This window comes from Balaenoptera borealis (assembly GCF_965194805.1).
Source record: "Balaenoptera borealis genome assembly, chromosome: 3".
Classification (NCBI taxonomy): Eukaryota; Metazoa; Chordata; class Mammalia; order Artiodactyla; family Balaenopteridae; genus Balaenoptera; species Balaenoptera borealis.
In genome coordinates this window covers 93,927,230-93,946,345 of record NC_138866.1, presented here as the reverse complement: position 1 = coordinate 93,946,345, position 19,116 = coordinate 93,927,230, and the positions used below count along the sequence as shown (strand labels likewise).

Here is a 19,116-nt window from a genome sequence, read left to right as displayed (position 1 = left end):
GGGCTTCCCTGGTGGTGCAGTGGTTGGGAGTCTGCCTGTCAATGCAGGGGACACGGGTTCGAGCCCTGGTCTGGGAAGAAACCAGATGCCGCGGAGCAACTAGGCCCGTGAGCCACAATTACTGAGCCTGCGCGTCTGGAGCCTGTGCTCCGCAACGAGAGACCGCGATAGTGAGAGGCCTGCGTACTGCGATGAAGAGTGGTCCCCACTTGCCACAACTAGAGAAAGCCCTCGCACAGAAACAAAGACGCAACACAGCCATAAATTAATTAATTAATTAATTAATTTTAAAAAAAGCTAAAAAATTTAAAAAAAAGCAGCAAGGGAAAAACAACAAATAACACACAAGGGAATCCCCATAAGGTTAACAGCTGATCTTTCAGCAGAAACTCTGCAAGCCAGAAGGGAGTGGCAGAACATATTTAAAGTGATGAAGGAGAAAAACCTACAACCAAGATTACTCTACCCAGCAAGGATCTCATTCAGATTTGATGGAGAAATTAAAACCCTTACAGACAAGCAAAAGCTGAGAGAGTTCAGCACCACCAAACCAGCTTTACAACAAATGTTAAAGGAACTTCTCTAGGCAAGAAACACAAGAGAAGGAAAACACCTACAATAACAAACCAAAAACATTTAAGAAAATGGGAATAGGAACATACACATCAATAATTACCTTAAATGTAAATGGATTAAATGCTCCCACCAAAAGACACAGACTGGCTGAATGGATACAGAAACAAGACCCATATATATGCTGTCTACAAGAGACCCACTTCAGACCTAGGGACACATACAGACTGAAAGTGAGGGGATGGAAAAAGATATTCCATGCAAATGGAAATCAAAAGAAAGCTGGAGTAGCAATACTCATATCAGACAAAATAGACTTTAAAGTAAAGACTATTACAAGAGACAAAGAAGAACACTATATAATATCAAGGGATCGATCCAAGAAGAAGGTATAACAATTGTAAATATTTATGCACCCAACATAGGAGCACTTCAATACATAAGGCAAATACTAACAACCATAAAAGGGGAAATCAACACTAACACAATCATAGTAAGGGACTTTAACACCCCACTTTCACCAATGGACAGATCATCCAAAATGAAAATAAATAAGGAAACACAAGCTTTAAATGATACATTAAACAGGATGGACTTAATTGATATTTATAGGACATTCCACCCCAAAACAACAGAATACACATTTTTCTCAAGTGCTCATGGAACATTCTCCAGGATAGATCATATCTTGGGTCACAAATCAAGCCTTGGTAAATTTAAGAAAATTGAAATCGTATCAAGTATCTTTTCCGACCACAACGCTATGAGACTAGATATCAATTACAGGAAAAGATCTGTAAAACTTACAAACACTTGGAGGCTACACAATGCACTACTTAATAACGAAGTGATCACTGAAGAAATCAAAGGGGAAATCAAAAAATACCTAGAAACAAATGACAATGGAGACACGACGACCCAAAACCTATGGGATACAGCAAAAGCAGTGCTAAGAGGGAAGTTTATAGCAATACAAGCCTACATCAAGAAACAGGAAACATCTCGAATAAACAACCTAACCTTGTACCTAAAGCAATTAGAGAAAGAAGAACAAAAAACCCCCAAAGTTAGCAGAAGGAAAGAAATCATAAAGATCAGATCAGAAATAAATGAAAAAGAAATGAAGGAAACAACAGCAAAGATCAATAAAATTAAAAGCTGGTTCTTTGAGGAGATAAACAAAATTGATAAACCATTAGCCAGACTCATCAAGAAAAAAAGGGAGAAGACTCAAATCAATAAAATTAGAAATGAAAAAGGAGAAGTAACAACTGACACTGTAGAAATACAAACGATCATGAGAGATTAGTACAAGCAACTCTATGCGAATAAAATGGACAACCTGGAAGAAATGGACAAATTCTTAGAAATGATCAACGTGCCAAAACTGAACCAGGAAGAAATAGAAAATATGAACAGACCAATCACAAGCACTGAAATTGAAACTGTGATCAAAAATCTTCCAACAAACAAAAGCCCAGGACCAGATGGCTTCACAGGCAAATTCTATCACACATTTAGAGAAGAGCTAACACCTATCCTTCTCAAATTCTTCCAAAATATTGCAGAGGGAGAAACACTCCCCAACTCATTCTACAAGGCCACCATCACCCTGATACCAAAACCAGACAAAGATGTCACAAAGAAAGAAAACTAAAGGCCAATATCACTGATGAACACAGATGCAAACATCCTCAACAAAATACTAGCAAACAGAATCCAACAGCACATTAAAAGGATCATACACCATAATCAAGTGGGGTTTATTCCAGGAATGCAAAGATTCTTCAATATACGCAAATCAATCAACGTGATACACCATATTAACAAATTGAAGGAGAAAAACCATATGATCATCTCAATAGATGCAGAGAAAGCTTTCGACAAAATTCAACACTCATTTATCATAAAAGCCCTGCAGAAAGTAGGCATAGAGGGAACTTTCCTCAACATAATAAAGGCCATATATGACAAATCCACAGCCAACATCGTCCTCAATGGTGAAAAACTGAAACCATTTCCACTAAGATCAGGAACAAGACAAGGTTGCCCACTCTCACCACTATTATTCAACATAGTTTTGGAAGTTTTAGCCACAGCAATCAGAGAAGAAAAAGAAATAAAAGGAATCCAAATCGGAAAAGAAGAAGTAAAGCTGTCACTGTTTGCAGATGACATGATACTATATATAGAGAATCCTAAAGAGGCTACCAGAAAACTACTAGAGCTAATCAATGAATTTGGTAAAGTAGCAGGATACAAAATTAATGCACAGAAATCTCTGGCATTCCAATACACTAATGATGAAAAATCTGAAAGTGAAATTAAGAAGACACTCCCATTTACCATTGCAACAAAAAGAATAAAATATCTAGGAATAAACCTACCTAAGGAGACAAAAGACCTGTATGCAGAAATTTATAGGACACTGATGAAAGAACTTAAAGATGATACAAATAGATGGAGAGATATACCATGTTCTTGGATTGGAAGAATCAACATTGTGAAAATGACTCTACTACCCAAAGCAATCTACAGATTCAATGCAATCCCTATCAAACTACAACTGGCATTTTTCACAGAACTAGAACAACAAATTTCACAATTTGTATGGAAACACAAAAGACCCCGAATAGCCAAAGCAATCTTGAGAACGAAAAATGGAGCTGGAGGAATCAGGCTCCCTGACTTCAGACTATACTACAAAGCTACAGTAATCAAGACAGTATGGTACTGGCACAAAAACAGAAACATAGATCAATGGAACAGGATAGAAAGCCCAGAGATAAACCCACACACATATGGTCACCTTATCTTTGATAAAAGAGGCAAGCATATACAGTGGAGAAAAGACAGCCTCTTCAATAAGTGGTGCTGGGAAAACTGGACAGGTACATGTAAAAGTATGAAATTAGAACACTCCCTAACACTGTACACAAAAATAAACTCAAAATGGATTAAAGACCTAAATGTAAGGCCAGACACTATCAAACTCTTAGAGGAAAACATAGGCAGAACACTCTATGACATAAATCACAGCAAGATCCTTTTTGACCCACCTCCTAGAGAAATGGAAATAAAAACAAAAATAAACAAATGGGACCTAATGAAATTTAAAAGCTTTTGCACAGCAAAGGAAACCATAAACAAGACCAAAAGACAACCCTCAGAATGGGAGAAGATATTTTCAAATGAAGCAACTGACAAAGGATTAATCTCCAAGATTTACAAGCAGCTCATGCAGCTCAATAACAAAAAAACAAACAACCCAATCCAAAAATGGGCAGAAGACCTAAACAGACATTTCTCCAAAGAAGATATACAGATTGCCAACAATCACATGAAAGAATGCTCAACATCACTAATCATTAGACAAATGCAAATGTAAACTACAATGAGATATCATCTCACACCGGTCAGAATGGCCATCATCAAAAAATCTAGAAACAATAAATGCTGGAGAGGGTGTGGAGAAAAGGGAACACTCTTGCACTGTTGGTGGGCATGTAAATTGATACAGCCACTATGGAGAACAGTATGGAGGTTCCTTAAAAAACTAAAAATAGAACTACCATACGACCCAGCAATCCCACTACTGGGCATATACCCTGAGAAAACCATAATTCAAAAAGAGTCATGTACCACAATGTTCATTGCAGCTCTATTTACAATAGCCAGGACATGGAAGCAACCTAAATGTCCATCATCGGATGAATGGATAAAGAAGATGTGGCACATATATACAATGGAATATTACTCAGCCATAAAAAGAAATGAAATGGAGTTATTTGTAGTGAGGTGGATGGAGTTAGAGTCTGTTATACAGAGTGAAGTAAGTCAGAAAGAGAAAAACAAATACAGTATGCTAACACATATATATGGAATCTAAGGGGGAAAAAAAGGTCATGAAGAACCTAGTGGCAAGACGGGAATAAAGACACAGACCTACTAGAGAATGGACTTGAGGATATGGGGAGGGGGAAGGGTAAGATGTGACAAAGTGAGAGAGTGGCATGGACATATATACACTACCAAACATAAAATAGATAGCTAGTGGGAAGCAGCCGCATAGCACAGGGAGATCAGCTCTGTGCTTTGTGACCACCTAGAGGGGTGGGATAGGGAGGGAGGGTGGGAGGGAGATGCAAGAGGAAAGAGATATGGGAACCTATTGTATATGTATAACTGATTCACTTTGTTATAAAGCAGAAACTAACACACCACTGTAAAGCAATTATACTCCAATAAAGATGTTAAAAAAAAGACAATTGAATATATACACTACTATATATAAAATAGATAACAAATGAAAACCGACTGTATAGCACAGGGAACTCTGCTCAATGCTATGTGGTGACCTAACCGGGAAGGAAATCCAAGGAAGAGGGGATATACATATACGTGTGGCTGATTCACTGCTGTAAAGCAGAAACTAACACAACATTGTAAAACAACTATACTCCAATAAAAAAAAGACAATGGATTGCTTGAAGCAAAAATAATAAAAATATACTTCTGGTTTTATAACCTATGTACTGGTGAAATACATGACAAAAATATCACCAAGACTAGGAGAGAAAAATGAAAGTATATTGTCAAAAAGTTCTTACACTATGTGTAAAATGGTGTATTGCTTGAAGATAGACTGTGATAAACAGTATAAACTAAAGTAAAATAACACAAAATAAGGTAACTAATAAGCGAAGAAAGGAAGTAAGGTGAAATTATAAAAAAGTTTTCATTAGTCCACAAGACAGCAGAAAGAGAGAAAAAAAGGACCAAAGGACAGATGAGACCATAGCAAGATGGTAGATTTAAACCAACCATATCAACAATTACATCATACGTAAATATTGTAAACCACAGATCAGCAAACATTTTCTTAAAGGCCATATAGTACATATTTTACCTTTGCAAGTTATAAAGTCTCTGTTGTCACTACCTAACTCTGCTGTTGTAGCACAAATGCAGCCACAGTCAATACATAAAGAAATGGATGTGGCTGTGTTCCAATAAAACATTTACAAAAACAGGCAGCATAGCAGGCCATAGTTTACTAGTCCCTTGTTTACCTCAATTCAAAGGCAGAAATAGATTGGGGAAAAAAGCAAGACCTAAATATATGCTGCCTACAAAAAAATATTTTAATATGATACCCACCGATTAAAAGTAAAATGATGGAAAAAGATATACCATGCTAATATGAATCAAAAGAAAGCTGGAGGGCCTATGTTAATATTAGCCAGAGTACATCTAGAGAGCAAAAGGAGGGATAGGGTTCAAAGAGAGTCAGCAAGCAGAAAGATGGCTGCATCTTCTGCCAAATGGATCAGGTTGCCAATAGATATTTCATTGCCAGACTCCTAGGAACGAGGCCAACCAAATAAGACAGAAAAGGACTTGTCGAACCTCCTTCATGTGGGTGTGCCTTTAGCCCTTGCTACTGTACTAGAAGGGTCGAAGGAGCTAGAAAGAATGGAGGAATCCTAAGCTTCTTTCTGAGAGGAAGGAAAGAATAGTGACTAACAGTGTGGGCTCTTGTGTCAGACTTCCTGAATTTGAATCTTAATTTTACCATTTACAAACCGAGTGAGAGTGAGTGAGTTTCTTAATCTCTTTTAATCTGGAAAATGGGGATAAGATTTGTACCTTATGTGCTTCCCATGAGAATTACATGAGTTAATACATGTGAAGCATTTAGTACAGCACCTGGCACATAGTCAGTACTTAATAAATGTGAACTATGATAATGACACTGATGTTGCCAACCACTGTGGTATTCCTTTGGAGAAAATGAAGCATTGTACCCTGTTTGTGCAACAATCTTTAAGTTGACACAATGACCCCCATCCTCTAGGAGTAAAATGTTCTTAAATATAAGTACCATTTGGAAAATAGATAACTAATAAGGACATACTATATAGCACAGAGAACTCTACTCAATACTCTGGAATGAACTGTATGGGAAAAGAATCTAAAAAAAGAGTGGATATATGTATATGTAAAAAAAAGTACCATTTGGGGTGGCATGACTTAACCCAGGTGAATAAGGAAAAACTCAGTTTTCCACATTTCCCCCCTACTCTCACACTCCTACAACACACAATACTTCTGACACCAGATGTGTGGGAGTTTTCTCCCACTATGAAATTCTTGGATACTGGTTGGTGTCTTAAAATTCAACTCAATTCTGACATTATCTACCTGGAGATAGCATGAGAGCCCACAGGATAAAGGCTCAGTCCTACAAGGTTGCCCCTGCTTCAGATGCCAATTGCAAGTCCACGTTGTTACCTGTGCTTCTGACTAACCGGCTATAGATCAGAAGTTCCAATGACTTCCTCTTTGGTTTTGATTAATTTTCTACAGCATCTCACAGAATTCAGAGAAACATTTTCCTTACTAGATCACCAGTTTATTTTAAAATGATAAAACTCAGGAATAGCCAGTTGGAGGAGAAGCATAGGGCAAGGTATGGAAAAAGGACTTGGAGCTTCCATGCCCTCTCTGAGGGCACCACTCTCCCCAAATCTCCACATGTTCACCAACCCAGAAGTTCTCCAAACCCTGTCTTTTTGGTTTTCTTATGGAGACTTCATTATACAGGCATGACTGATTAAATTATGCCTATATAATTAAATCATTGCTGATTGATTCAACCTCCAGCTCCTCTCCCCTCCCCAGAGGTTGGTGTGGGACTGAAAGTTCCAACCCTCTAATCATGGTTGGCTATAATGGCAACCTGCCCCCATGCTATGTTACCTAGGGGCTTTCCAAAAGTCACTTCATTAACAACAAAAGACACCTTTATGGCTCTCATCACAGGAAATTCTGAGGTCTAGGAGCTCCATGCCAGAAAGGAGACAAAGACTAATATATATTTCTTATTATAAATCACAAGATCACACCAGGTTTCAGCAACTTGAAACCAGGTGTAGGTGAAATCCGGCCCACACCTTTTTTGTGCAGTCTGCAAGCTAAGAATGCTTTTTACGTTTTTAAATAGTTAAAACCATTTTGTGACATATGAAAATGATAACATTCAAATTTCAGTGTCCATTAAGTTGTATTGGAATCAGCCATGCTCACTCATTGGCATATTGTCTGTGAGTGTTTTCAGCCACAACAGCAGAGTTCAGGAGTTGCAACAGTTCAGAGACAGCGTGCCCCACAAAGCCTAATATATTTATTATCAGGCCTTTTACAGAAAAAAATTTGCCGACAAGCTTGACTTAATGCATCCTTGAACTTCCCCTTTGTTTCTAAATGACCACAAACACTACACAAAGTGCAGCTTGGAAACTGCCGACCCAGATATCTCCATCCCAAGTGGCAGAGTCCCAATCTTTCTCTGGCCAGGTCCTCACCTTGGTATAGCGACTTTCTTCTGCTGGGAGTTTAATCTTCTTTGGAGCTTGGCAAAAAGCTTCTTTGGAGCTGATCTTCAAGTCCGGGGTCTGGTCCTCAGCTTTTTCTGCCCTTCTACTGCAGGAGACAGGAGACTCTTTATGTGCTGCTAAGGAGGCCCTGGGCTTTCCCACATAGCTTTCAGTTGGCAATTAATTGCTCTCAGCTTTTTATTATCTTTTTCCTTTTAGAAGGTCAAACAAGCTTAGCAATAGCCACCTGATTTCATTATCCTTTGAGTCCCTATTTCTCCATGATCTCAAACACCTGATATAAAACATTAGCTGACGTATTCCTTTCCACTGCTATACCATTCCAGCTTCCCACCAATGAAAGTTCTAACGACTGGACCACCACATTGTTCCAGTGGCTATTTGTGCTCAATCTACTGTCAGCCATGAGGGCCTTATTGCAAACAGGGTGGTGAAGCACTCAGCTCCAAAACCCTATCAGTGGCCTCATTCTGGGACCACATATGGTTAGGGTTCACATTTGGTAAATATAAATACAGGACTCTCAGTTAAGTAAGAATTTCGGAAAAACAAAATTTTTAGTGTAGGTATATCCCATGCCTTATCCGGGACATATTTATACTAAAAAAATTGTTGTTCTTTATCTGAAATTAAAATTTAGCTGGGCATCCTGTATTTCACCTGGTAACTCTACAACAGGTTGGGTTCCTCAGGAAGCAAACTCTGAGATGGAGTTTAGCTAGTAGGATGTCATTAAAGAGTGCCCTTGTTATCAATACCTTTGGAAGGATTGGAGGAGAAAGAAGCAAGAGGGCAGAAGGAAAAGTCAGTCTGTGATGCAGGTCCAGTGACAGATTTGGCTGAGCCCTGGGGATCTCTGGCACTAGAATGGCCATTTAGAGTAGTTCCAAGTTGGGCTGAGTTGTCCAGGCCCTTATACTTACACTGATCCGTCAATGGATGAGGGAGTGCTTTCTGGGTGGAGGGGATCTCTGCAGACGAGGTAATTCCTGAAGGGGCTGACGGCTGAAGGCTATATGCCAACAGCCCTCCCAGCACCAGGGGCAGAAAGTCTTTCCTGAGGTGGAATCCATGTAGTGAGTGCATCACAGTGTCTACTACGCTTGGAGAGAGGATTAAAACATTGAGCAGAGAGAACAGATAATATTTAAGGACTTTTCCACTTGAGCATCTATGATTAAGTGAAATAATGTGTTCAGATTGCCTAGAAGAGACCATGGCCCATAGCTGGTAAGCACCAGGCAGTAGTTGTGTTGATGTCTCTGAAACTTTGGGCAGGAAGGGTTGTCCAGTGGTGAGGCAGTTTTTAGAGTAACACGTGGCACTGCTTCAGCATGCTTATCTACCAACAGTCAGAAGGTGATGACTGTTGAGAAATTCTTTGGTGGGGAGTGGTCTCTGCCTGACTAGGCTTGATTTGGCATTTTCCTCTAGATAGAGCTTTTCAAAAAGGAATGCCTTTTGAAAAAATCTTCAAAGTTAATTATTTTCTCTTTCCTGTTACAGAGACCAGATCCTTCCTTTGAAAGTGGCAGAGTGAGTTGGAAAACATGATCATAAAGTCAGGAAACAGTGTCTCATGTTTACCTTGGCACTTAAGCTGTGATGTTGGGTGAATCTTCTCTGGCCTCACTTTTCTAGGCTTTTAAATGAGAGGGTTGGAGTGGGTATTCTGTGAAGGTTCTATCTAGTGTTGACCATTTGTAATCCTGTGATTGTGTATGTGGCCTCTTGGCAAATGAGTTTGGGACACTGACCATGCCAGATTGCTAGACACAAGACTTTAGCAATTTTAAAATTAATTTTTTAGATTTTAGAGAGTAGTTTAACCACCACTTTTCAAGTAGCTCAGTTTTTGAGGCTGATCATGGCAAATTGCTTGGAGGGAAAGGTAGGAAGACAAGTTAATTTCTTTCTTATTTTAAATCTTAGAGTGAACAGCTCTAAGATTGAATATGTTAACATCCCATGCAAGGTCTGAATGGTTCAATTAAAGGGGCAAGGCTATGTTCTTCATGGACTTTTATTTCTTTTTTGCTTTGTATTATTTTAATGACAAAAGTCATCAGTAGTGCATGCCTGGGCCTCCCAGTAACAGAGACACTTCTAGGGAAGGTTATAAAGAAGCTCTGTAGATCAAGGCAGCAGGTTCTTGAATTGTTTTTTCATTATTTGAGGGCAGTTTTATTGTAAATTTGTTGTGTGGCTAAGGGACCATTTTTTGGTGACATGAAGTGTTAACTACCTCATCAAACAGACCAATAGATAGAAACTGTTGATGCTGTGCCCCTCACTCATCTCTGCAGCCCTTGAATAAGGCTGTAAGAATAACAAGGTCACTCTGGTTACCTGTAGGGATGAACTATAAAAGTTGCATTTATAATTTATTAATCATATAATTTTTAGAGCATTTCTCAGTTCACATAGAAAAATCAAAGGAGGTAAGTAGTACTATTATCCACATTTTACATATGAGACAGAGGCTCTGAGGGATTGAGAGACTTGCCCAAATTCACACAAATCCAATTTTAAAAATTTCTTCTTTTTTATTTTTAGCCTAAAAAGTCATGTCCTTTGTAGTTGCCTCACCTAAGCCAATAAGTTAGCAAATATTCATTGCATTTATGTCTGTAAGTATCTAGTTTTAGTAACTAGTTGTACCTTCTTCATGTTTTCCTATAGAGAAAGCATAGTCCATATCAATGATTTTTTTCAGTATTCCAAAGAGCTAGCAAACTGTGAGAGTTTGAACAGAGGAGCAACAAATATAATTCTACCACAATATTGGTTTTTGGTTGTTATTTTTTCTTTTAAATGTTACATGTAAATTAATAAGAGGTAAAGATAACACTACACTGGTTTCAACATGTGATTGTGCCCAGCAATGATTATTTTTATTGACTAATTAGATTAAAGTTAAATAAATTCCAACCAAAAAAGAGACGTTCACCTTGATTCATTTGTTGTTCAGAATAGTTAACAATCTGTGGTTACAGATTGTATATTATGGCTTTTAATGCAGTGTGGTACACCAGGTCACAGCAGCTGCATGAAGACTGAAAAGCCTGATCACGAACTTCTCCTTCATATGGTTTGTGATCAGCCAGTCACAGCCAAAGTGTAGTCTGTGCAGCTAGAAAATGACACCTGGTTCTTCAAGCATTTTGGTGTCTCATTTGACTTTTTTATCTTGCAAACTTGGAAGGTAAGAAACTGTGAAGGTACCTAAGATCAGAATTCCTCATTTTAAAACTTTTCCCCCAGGACTCTTTCTTTGTCATAACACCTGTGCTTAGTGATACGTTGAGACCATAACCACCACATGGTTTCAATAGGACACATTATCAGTTTGCAAGAAAATGCTTTGAAATAGGGTTCACCCACATTTGAGGTTGGGAGGGGTGGTTTTATTTACTTTCTGGTGGGAAGCTATCTGCTTTAGATTAAAGAAGAATTAGAGAATTATCTGGTTTGATTCTGACATCAGAAGTGCAGACATTTGGATAGTGCTTTAAAGTAACTTTGGTTATAAGTGACAATGTAAACTGCTAAAATGATATCTTGACTTAAAAACATTAGGTGGGGGGGCTTTCCTGGTGGCGCAGTGGTTGAGAGTCTGCCTGCTGATGCAGGGGACACGGGTTCGGGCCCTGGTCTGGGAGGATCCCACATGCCGCGGAGCAACTGGGCCCGTGAGCCACAACTACTGAGCCTGCGCGTCTGGAGCCTGTGCTCCCAACAAGAGAGGCCGCGATAGTGAGAGGCCCGCGCACCGTGATGAGGAGTGGCCCCCGCTTGCCGCAACTGGAGAAAGCCCTTGCACAGAAACGAAGACCCAACACAGCCAAAAAAAAAAAAAAAAAAAAAAGCCAGACCCTAGTTAAAGTGGTCAGGACAAACTTAAAAAAAAAACAAAAAACAAAAAAAAACATTAGGTGGTATATTCTATTTTAGCAGTGAGCTCAAATCTTTTCTCTCTCTCTTTTTTTTTTTTTAAATCAAACACTGTTTGGAAAGTGAAACCAGGAAAGAATGAGTAAAATCTGAATTCTTTTCACTCTGTAAAGACAAACTTGTCACCCTTATTATGAAATTACTAATTTTTGTTTGTTGGTCAAACTCAGTTGTCCTTATATTACTCTGCATAGCAAAAAAAAAAAAAAAAGAGAGAGAGAGAGAGAGAGAAATCCCAGTATAAACTTCGCTAGTAGTGAGTATAGGATTCCTTACCAAAAATTAAGGGTGCTAAGATAGCTCAAATATCAAGACTAGGGTTTCTAAAACTTTTTTTCTAAAAGAAATATGTGCTAACTCAATAAGTAACCTCTTTTGGTTGCTACTGTATATACAATTAGTATTGTATATATAACTATCACTATGAAATTATACACATATTCAGGTCCCCTATGTCCAGAAACAGCAATGCATATTTTTAAATAGTTTAAAAGAAGACTAGTATATATTAAACACATTGATCTTGAACATGAAACTCTATTTTACTTTGTTATAAAACATGAATCTGAAGAGAGTATTTTTTAAAAGCTGTGATGACATGACACAACCAATCTAATTAAAAAGTGGGGGAAAAAGTTTCAAATACCCATTATTTTGAGAACACAACAACAATAAATTCCCTAATAGCTGCCTAGGTTTATTCAGGGTGTGGGGAGATTTAAATATTTAAATCTGTACATCCCCTAAGTTTTAAAATGCTTCTATTAATAAGGTATAAAACTTAGGGCTCAGGGCCACTGAGAATCGATTTGGCTGCAGTGAAAAAGTTTCAGAAGCTCTCCCCCCAACACATTCATGTACTCAGTGAGGGCAAGTTGCTGGAAAATGTTTACATAAGTATTTCCCTAGGTGTCTTTCCTGGCTGCAGGACCACAGAAACTTTCCAGATTCCTTTCGACTCTCAGTGGCGCTGCCTGGACCTCAGTGCTGGGCTGAAAGATGTTTGAAGAACTGAATTGGCAGAAAATATGCGTATCTAAGGGCATTTAGGAGCAGGTTAAATTGGATTTTCTCCTTGCATCCGAACGAACCAGATCATATTCTTTAAAACTATATTAGGGTAAGAACAGTTCATTAACTACTTTTTGGGAGGGCCACTTAATTTTATGCTGTTCTCACCCTTCTTCTTTACCAAAAACTCAAGCCATATAAATGACCACTTTTTCATCTGGAACAAAACAAAATATAACAAACAGGCTCAGGTGAATAAGCCCTTTCAAGAATCAGGCTCACTTTATATTTTAGATCAGGGGTTGGCAAACTTTTGCTGTAAAGGGCCAGAGAGTAAATGTTTTCGGTTTTGGGGGCTGTTACTCAACTTTCTTGCAGTGATTCAACTCTGCCAGTGTAGAGGAAAAGTAGTCATATACTAAAATACATAACCAAATGCCTGTGACCGTGTGGAATAAAACTTTGTTTACAAAAACAGACGATGGGCTGGCTTTGGCCCGAGGGTCATAGTTTGCTCATCCCTCTTCTAGATAATAACCACGAATGGTGCCTCTCTTCTGAAAACTGCAAAGTGTTTCCCAAGGTTCTCGCCAGAGTAATGCCCACTAGCACAGAATTTACTCTGATAGCAGATCCACATCTGTGGCAGAAGAACCCTGCAAGACCTGAGGATTCGATGTTTATGACCCAACCTGCGTAACAGCATGATCAGAAATTGATAGGAACCTGGAAGGGCCTGTTTCTGTTTCATTAGGAAACACGAGCAGGTAGCTGTTCCTGGCTTTTGCTAATCTTGGAGTGGTAATCAGGAGCTGAGGATAATGGCCACTCTGGTGCTCTGGTGGCAGGTGCAGATGCAGAGAAAGGTAATAAATTAGGGGTAATAAGGTACCTCAGCAGCCTTAAGGGGTCAGTGCGGCTTCCAAGGCACCAAGTCATCACTAAGGAATTTGTTGCTCAAGCAATCAGGCTGATCAACTCAGAGGTAAAATTGCTCAGCATGTGGCTAAAAACCAAAAAAACAAAACCAAATATGTAAAAGTTGTGAGAGTGGCAACAGCTAAGAATCACAGAATTCCCTACAACTTGAGGAAATCTTACCAATCATCCTAGCCAGCCCTTTCAAATTACCAGTGGGGAAAACAAAACCTAAAGAGGGACAGGTAACTTGCCCAGCTAGTTTGTAAAGGAATCACCAAATATCAGCCATTTTTGAGTTCCAATCTGTTATTTTCTCCTACAGAATCTGAATTAAAAGGGGGTCACCAACCATATAAATACCCATGTCATGTGATTATGACAGCTAAGTACCTGACCACCCTTAAAGACAAGTTTTCTATTGGGATATAAATGGTACCAGAGAACAGCTGAAATTTACTGAGGGGAATAGAATGCACCCCATCACTGTTTTAATGTAGCTGACAAAAACTGTACAGGATAAAGCATTAAATGGCCATCTTCCCACGAATATAAATTCTGGTCTCTCATATTGTATGATAACATGGCAAGAACAGATGCGGACGTTCTTAAATCGAAGTTTGCATTTATCTGTTTCCCTCCTAACAAATCAAAGGCAAATGTTATCCTCATATCTTTGGTGTCCGTGACATAGAGGATCCCTCGGGCAATGAAGGCGTTGCCAGCCTTGGATTTGGGGTACGTGGTGTTGATGTGCTGCACCACAGAGAAGGTCCTCTCGTTCAGCTGTGCGACAAGGATGCTCGAGCCATCCACACTGGAAGCATAGATAATCCAAAGGCCCTTTTCATCTACAGCTAAATTGAAGTACGTCTTGGAATTTGCAAAGAGGTATTTTCGATCAAAATACAAGGCATTTTCAAGCTTCAGAGTTTGGGATGTCTCTTTGCCAAATTCAAATCTGAAATGTATAAAAAAGTAGATATGAGCCACCATTTTTGTGGACAAGGGTGGTTTTTTAGGCTCCTCCATTAAACTGGGGTGGGGCCTGGGATTCTGCGTTTCTAGTAAGTTCCCAGGTTGTGCTCATTCTACTGTTCCGTCTGCAGTGCTGTGAGCAGCAAGGATGTAGAGGATGGTGACTACATCCCAGTGTCCACCTACTAGCCATGTGACCCCGATAAAACTCCTTAACCTCCTGAATCCTCAGGTGTTTGCTGACCTCCTGAAATGCACTCTCAAAGTTGCAAGGGGCCTTGAAAGATAATCTAGTCCAGTCGTTTCATTTTACTAATGAGAAAAGGAGAAGTGACTGGCCCAGGAACACAGGTAAGTATCAGAGCCAGAGTTTAAACTCAGGCTTTTGACTCCAAGTTTGGGGGTTCTTCCTCTACTCCATGCTGGAGTTTTAAGACAAAAATTTCACAGGAGGCTCAACGAAGGAAGTCACCAACTGAGAAGGGAAGCAGCAAAGTCATGGCTGTGATGTCATTTTTCTTGTCTGATAAGTGACTGGATCAATGAAGTGACGGCATGAAATCCCATGCCCCTCAGCTCCCAGAGGCCGTCTGATTTGGCAGACTCCACATCTAGATCATATCAAAAGTGGATTATGATTCAACTGCAGGAATGAAAATTCAGGAACTTTAGGCTAAAGGAAAAGTAAAACACTAGAGGGCGCCATTGAGCAGCAGAAGAACTGTGAAGGGTGTGAAGCTGCGGGTATGCACTGGAACATGGCGAGCTTGAAACCAATCAAGAAACCCTGAAGTAAGCTTGAAAAGAAACAAGAGTGAGGGCTTGAGAAAGCCCTGTTTGCCCATCTCAGCTCTCGGGGTTCTCCTTCCTCTGAATGCCCGGGATTCAGGACTGCCATTGGGTTCCTGACTAGTACTGGCACCTACAACTGCATTCCTTGATGAGGCTTGCCTCTCCCAGCAAAAAAGGGGTCTAATTCCAGTCTGCCTCTCCTTCTCCTCCCAGTCTGTGGCCTGGCACTGGAGCAGGGCCGCAGCATAGGTCTCCTAACCAGTGCCTCACGCAAATTTAGTGTCATTAGAGGACACTCTTTCTTAGGGTGGCCAGTCCTCCTTTGGGCTCATTTACCCCAGAACTCCCCTCCTACCACCCCATGTAACAGCGGTCCCCGGGAGCCACAGGATTGAATGAGAACAAATGTCACAGAAAGGAGTGTGTCTGGGGAGAGAGGGCTTCTGAATGGGAGGAGGGTCAGCTATCTTGTTCTGTTAGCACAAGATGCTGTCCAGATGACGAGGTGGTGCAGAAGCCCAGTAGAGGGGGGTGAGAGGCACAGGAGGGGACGCTTCCAGCCACGGCTGACACGTGTGTCTAATGTGGCTGGTTTAACTGCACGATGTACTAGGAGACCTGCCCCCATCCTAGCCTAGCTCTGCAGCACCAACAAGGTTGTTGAAGCTGGATCTCACAGAGGGAGAGAGAGAAGGGACCCAGTCCTCCCTCAAGATCCTTGTCTCTTGTTTGGAATGACGAGGACCATGGCTTTTGTAACACTGGAATTGTCATTTCAGAGGGGGGTACAGTGGAGGGCTGCAGAGGCTCTGGTCCGCCTTTGCATTTTTAATGAGGACATGGAGGTCACAGGAGGTGGAGTCTCTCCTCTGAGGCCACAAGTAAGTAGGCAGGAGAGTTGGAACTTGAGTTCACTGCTCTCTTGATTTGCCCAAGATGACCCGCTTCTGCCTCTAAAGCCCAGAACTTGATTTCTTCTGGAGCCATGCAGACAACTTTCAGCAATTCTTGTGTGAAGCCAGGAAGCTTGGGCTGCTGCCCTGGGCACCGACTACCTGTGTGGCCACCTCCCCTCCCCGTGGGAAAGCGGAGGGAGCAGGGGAGGTGGCCTGGCAAGGGCTCCGTCAGGATGACAGAGCGAGCTGAAGGCGGGGACCCTGACTTTGCCTTGCAGTCTCTAGTCCTTGGTGATCTCAGCCGTGACATGAAATTCTTCATACCTGTCATTTTTCAGAACAAAACCGATTTCGGGGTATGATACCTTCCTGCTAGAGGGAGCTCTGGGTTCCGCTGCTTCCTTTCCCAAAGGATGAGAAAGCTGCTGCTGCTATCACTCCAGGCCTTCTTTCTGGCCCTGACCTTACTCTTGGTGTCCAGACCAGCAATAAATGCAGATATGGGGCTCACTCATCATGTCCTGTGGTTCATTTCGTCAGCAAACCCTCACTGACCTCTGGCTGTGTGTCACCCCTGGGGACATAAAGATGATGGAGCCACAGTCCCTTCCCCTAAGTAGTTGAAGGATGGGCTGCGGGGCAGAGAGGAGGGTGCCAGGGGCCCCAGGGGACTCACCTCACTATGGTGTTGGAGCCTCCTTTGTGGTAGTAGAGAGAGTTGTTGTGCACGGTGTGCCCACAGCCATGGAAATAGTAAGGGAGGTGGATGAGCGTGTAACTGCCGTTCAGCAGTGAGGTCTGGTCCTGGAATTCCTTTACCCTGAGGCCTGCAGGAGGGAAGCCAGCGAAAGGCAATCACGCTTGGGAGTGAGTCGGGGGAGGAAGTTAAAAGGACGGAAGGTGAGAGTGAGATGTCCTGTAAGGGTCCTTGTTCAGCTTCAAGAGTCTCAGGCTCTCAAACTCAAAGGCCAATTCTCTTCTATGGATTCCCGAACCATCTTTTTTTTTAGTTGTTTTTTTTTTTAACATCTTTAGTGGAGTATAATTGCTTTACAGTGTTGTGCTGGTTTCTGCTGTATAACAAAGTTAATCAGCTATACGTATACATATATCCCCATATCCCCTCCCTCTTGCATCTCCCTCCCTCCCACCCTCCCTATCCCACCCCTCTAGGTGGTCACAAAGCACAGAGCTGATCTCCCTGTGCTATGCAGCTGCTTCCCACTAGCTATCTATTTACATTTGGTAGTGTATATATGTCCATGACACTCTCTCACTTCATCCCAGCTTACCCTTTCCCCTCCCCGTGTCCTCAATTCCATTGTCTACGTCTGTGTCTTTATTCCTGTCCTGCCCCTAGGTTCTTCAGAACCATTTTTTTTTAGATTCCATATATATATGCGTTAGCATACGGTATTTGTTTTTCTCCTTCTAACTGACTTCACTCTGTATGACAGACTCTAGGTCCTGCCACCTCACTACAAATAACTCAGTTTTGTTTCTTTTTCCGAACCATCTTTTCAACATAGTAACCACAGAGTTGGCTTTGATCCTCCCAGGAAAATGGCATCACCCTCTCCCCTACAATTTTATAAAATTTTCTATCAGGCTGACATAGGCCTGTATCGGGAAGAGCACCGTGCAGTCACCTTCTGCCTCTTGCACTCCACAGTGGCCATGCTGACTCATGACCTTGCTCTTTCCTTTTGAGCCACAGAATCCTTCTCAGCTGCTCATCCAGGCAGTTACTGCCAGCTGATGTGTGAGCCTTGATGAAATGAAGCAGCGTATCTCAGCTATTGCTCTGACTAGTAGGTATGGCCAGGCCTCTTCTGGCATGAGGCCACTGCTACTACCACTGGCAATTCCTGACCACATTCCTTTGAGGCAGTGTGACTAGGGTCATGCTCAGATGCAGCAGACCTGCAAGATGACACTTCACCGTCTCCCCTGGGCTCTCTGCCCACAGATATCTGAGAAAAGTGGCCAAAAGTACTCTCCTTAAAGAAAGATAGCCCATGCAAAAGAATTTGTCTCCGACATTTCTTCCACATTACGGTTTTTGGGGTTTATAAAGCCATCAGTCATAATGCTATTTGTTTCCTTCTGGACACTTTGCTGAAAATTGGAATAAGCTACACTGAGGGAGCTTATTGCCCCTCAGCGTAGCCCTGGTCATGTCCCTGTGACCTGAACTGCAAGGCTTGTCACCAGTGTGCTCAACTGAGAAAAGTATTCTGCCTACTCATTTGGGCTTTCTAAAATAAAGAGCAAGTCTGTTACACCAATTAGCAGGGACTTCAGACACAGAAATAGGATAAGCCTGAAAGGAGGCAACGGATGAAAGATACAATTACAACACAGATCCGCCAAGTGAAAGCACCTGAAAAATGTTCAGTCACCCAGATCCGTTCATCACTCTTGTTAGCAGACTCTCTTATCCAAGTCCCAAACGTCTCTTTAACTTTCAAAACTTGTGTTGGATTTCCAATGGACGTGATCATGGATTCTACCAAAAGAAGAGAAAGGAAAGTTACTCACCTACCAATTATGACTTTTAGTCATCTGATTTCTGAATTTTAAAACAGGATGCT

General features: G+C 41.1%; 1 protein-coding gene across 2 annotated transcripts in view; it reads right to left on the bottom strand.

The window, feature by feature from the left end:
• Nucleotides 1-10,344: 10,344 nt before the first annotated feature.
• Nucleotides 10,345-19,116, bottom strand: part of GLDN (gliomedin) — a 71,535-nt gene continuing 62,763 nt past the window's right edge. For both annotated transcript variants that reach the window (XM_082387924.1, XM_082387925.1), the window contains 3 exons: nucleotides 18,906-19,031; nucleotides 17,199-17,349; nucleotides 10,345-14,817 (listed from right to left, as the gene is read on the bottom strand). In XM_082387924.1, coding sequence (XP_082244050.1) covers nucleotides 14,340-14,817; nucleotides 17,199-17,349; nucleotides 18,906-19,031 — 755 coding nt within the window. In that variant the 3' untranslated portion in view covers nucleotides 10,345-14,339. The remainder of the gene's footprint in view (nucleotides 14,818-17,198; nucleotides 17,350-18,905; nucleotides 19,032-19,116) is intronic.